This window comes from Sinocyclocheilus grahami, unplaced genomic scaffold (genome assembly GCF_001515645.1).
Source record: "Sinocyclocheilus grahami isolate Dianchi unplaced genomic scaffold, SAMN03320097.WGS_v1.1 scaffold40640.1, whole genome shotgun sequence".
In the NCBI taxonomy this organism is placed as follows: Eukaryota; Metazoa; Chordata; class Actinopteri; order Cypriniformes; family Cyprinidae; genus Sinocyclocheilus; species Sinocyclocheilus grahami.
This window is the reverse complement of record NW_015523790.1, coordinates 1-1,234: the sequence shown is the minus strand read 5'-3', so window position 1 is coordinate 1,234 and position 1,234 is coordinate 1. Positions and strand designations below refer to the sequence as shown.

Sequence of the window (1,234 nt, the reverse complement as noted above, 5' to 3'; positions counted from 1 at the left end):
AAAAAGTTTCCACTGATACTTAAGCATGAAATACCACGGTAGGTATTTTGTAAATAACATATATGTAAATAAAATTCCGAAACTGTACTTTAAACTTTAAATTAATAAGGAGCAATAAATTCTAAATACAAAGAATTGGGTTTGTGTTGAAGAGCTGCTAAGTCATTTATTTACATAATCTCTCTTTTTAAAATGTAAAGAAGTGTAAATGTATATCTAATGGATTGAAGTAAGTTAGGTAAAATATGAGCATTGCATTAATGATGCAATTCAATCAATTTGAGTTTTATTTAGACCTTATCACCAGGCTTCTATAAATATTTAGTTTATACGTAGAGTTGCATTTCAAGTTTAATGGTGCAACGCAAAAACATTTAGTAGTGCATAATTTGTATCTTAATGCCCATTTACATTGCAACTGGGCTAAGTTGTAACCTGCGTACAGCTGTGCAGCCGGCCCCAAGATGTTAATTTTGTTCTTTAAGTTGAGGACATGACTCGCCTACGGTAAGCTGTCTGTAGTATGAAAACTCTGTAGATGCTCTGTCTAAATAAAACGTTGCTGTTGGCTGCTTGAATTCCCAGCTGAGGTGTCCCAGTTTGAGCTGTGCTTTTAGGTTTATTTGCAGCACATCTGAAGCTTTCTGCTGAAACAGCAGTCTGGTCCACCTGTTAGTCCTTAGAGGGCTCGCACTTTGTGGAACGAAAGCTGTCAGATGCCTTCACACACTATCTCTCTCACTCTCTGTCCTCAGTCTGCCATCTACAAGATCTGCAAAGAGATGTTTACTGAGGACTGTGACGGCATCTCTTTCTCAGATGAGTCACCGGACCTTATTGGAGACAGGTTTGGTTTGAGCTTCCACTTTTAGTCACATTAATGTATTATGGGTGCTTGATTAATAACATGTGAACTTTGTACCATCATCTTCCTCATTGCAGGTTAGTGGGAGGTTTCCTGACACTCAGCCCAGACTATGGCTTTGTGCTTGAGGATGAGGAAGGTATCTGCGGCTATGCTCTGGGCACTGTGGATGTCAAACCTTTTGTGAAGAAATGCAAGATGAGTTGGATTCCATTCATGCAGGAGAAATACAACAAGCCAGACACAGAGAAGGACATGTCAGAGGCTGAGGTTAGCATGTCATGTCTTCATCAAACCCAACAAACTATTCTTTTTATGGAACAATTTACTGAATCTTCAGACAAAATCTAATATATATATATATATATA

At 38.0% G+C, this 1,234-nt stretch overlaps 1 protein-coding gene across 1 annotated transcript; it reads left to right on the top strand.

The window, feature by feature from the left end:
• Positions 1-532: 532 nt before the first annotated feature.
• On the top strand, positions 533-1,216 carry LOC107580700 (protein O-GlcNAcase-like). The gene is made up of 2 exons (XM_016266361.1): positions 533-847; positions 943-1,216. The coding sequence occupies exons 1-2, from the start codon at positions 717-719 to the stop codon at positions 1,214-1,216; spliced, it is 405 nt and encodes a 134-aa protein (XP_016121847.1). The 5' UTR covers positions 533-716.
• Positions 1,217-1,234: the final 18 nt, after the last annotated feature.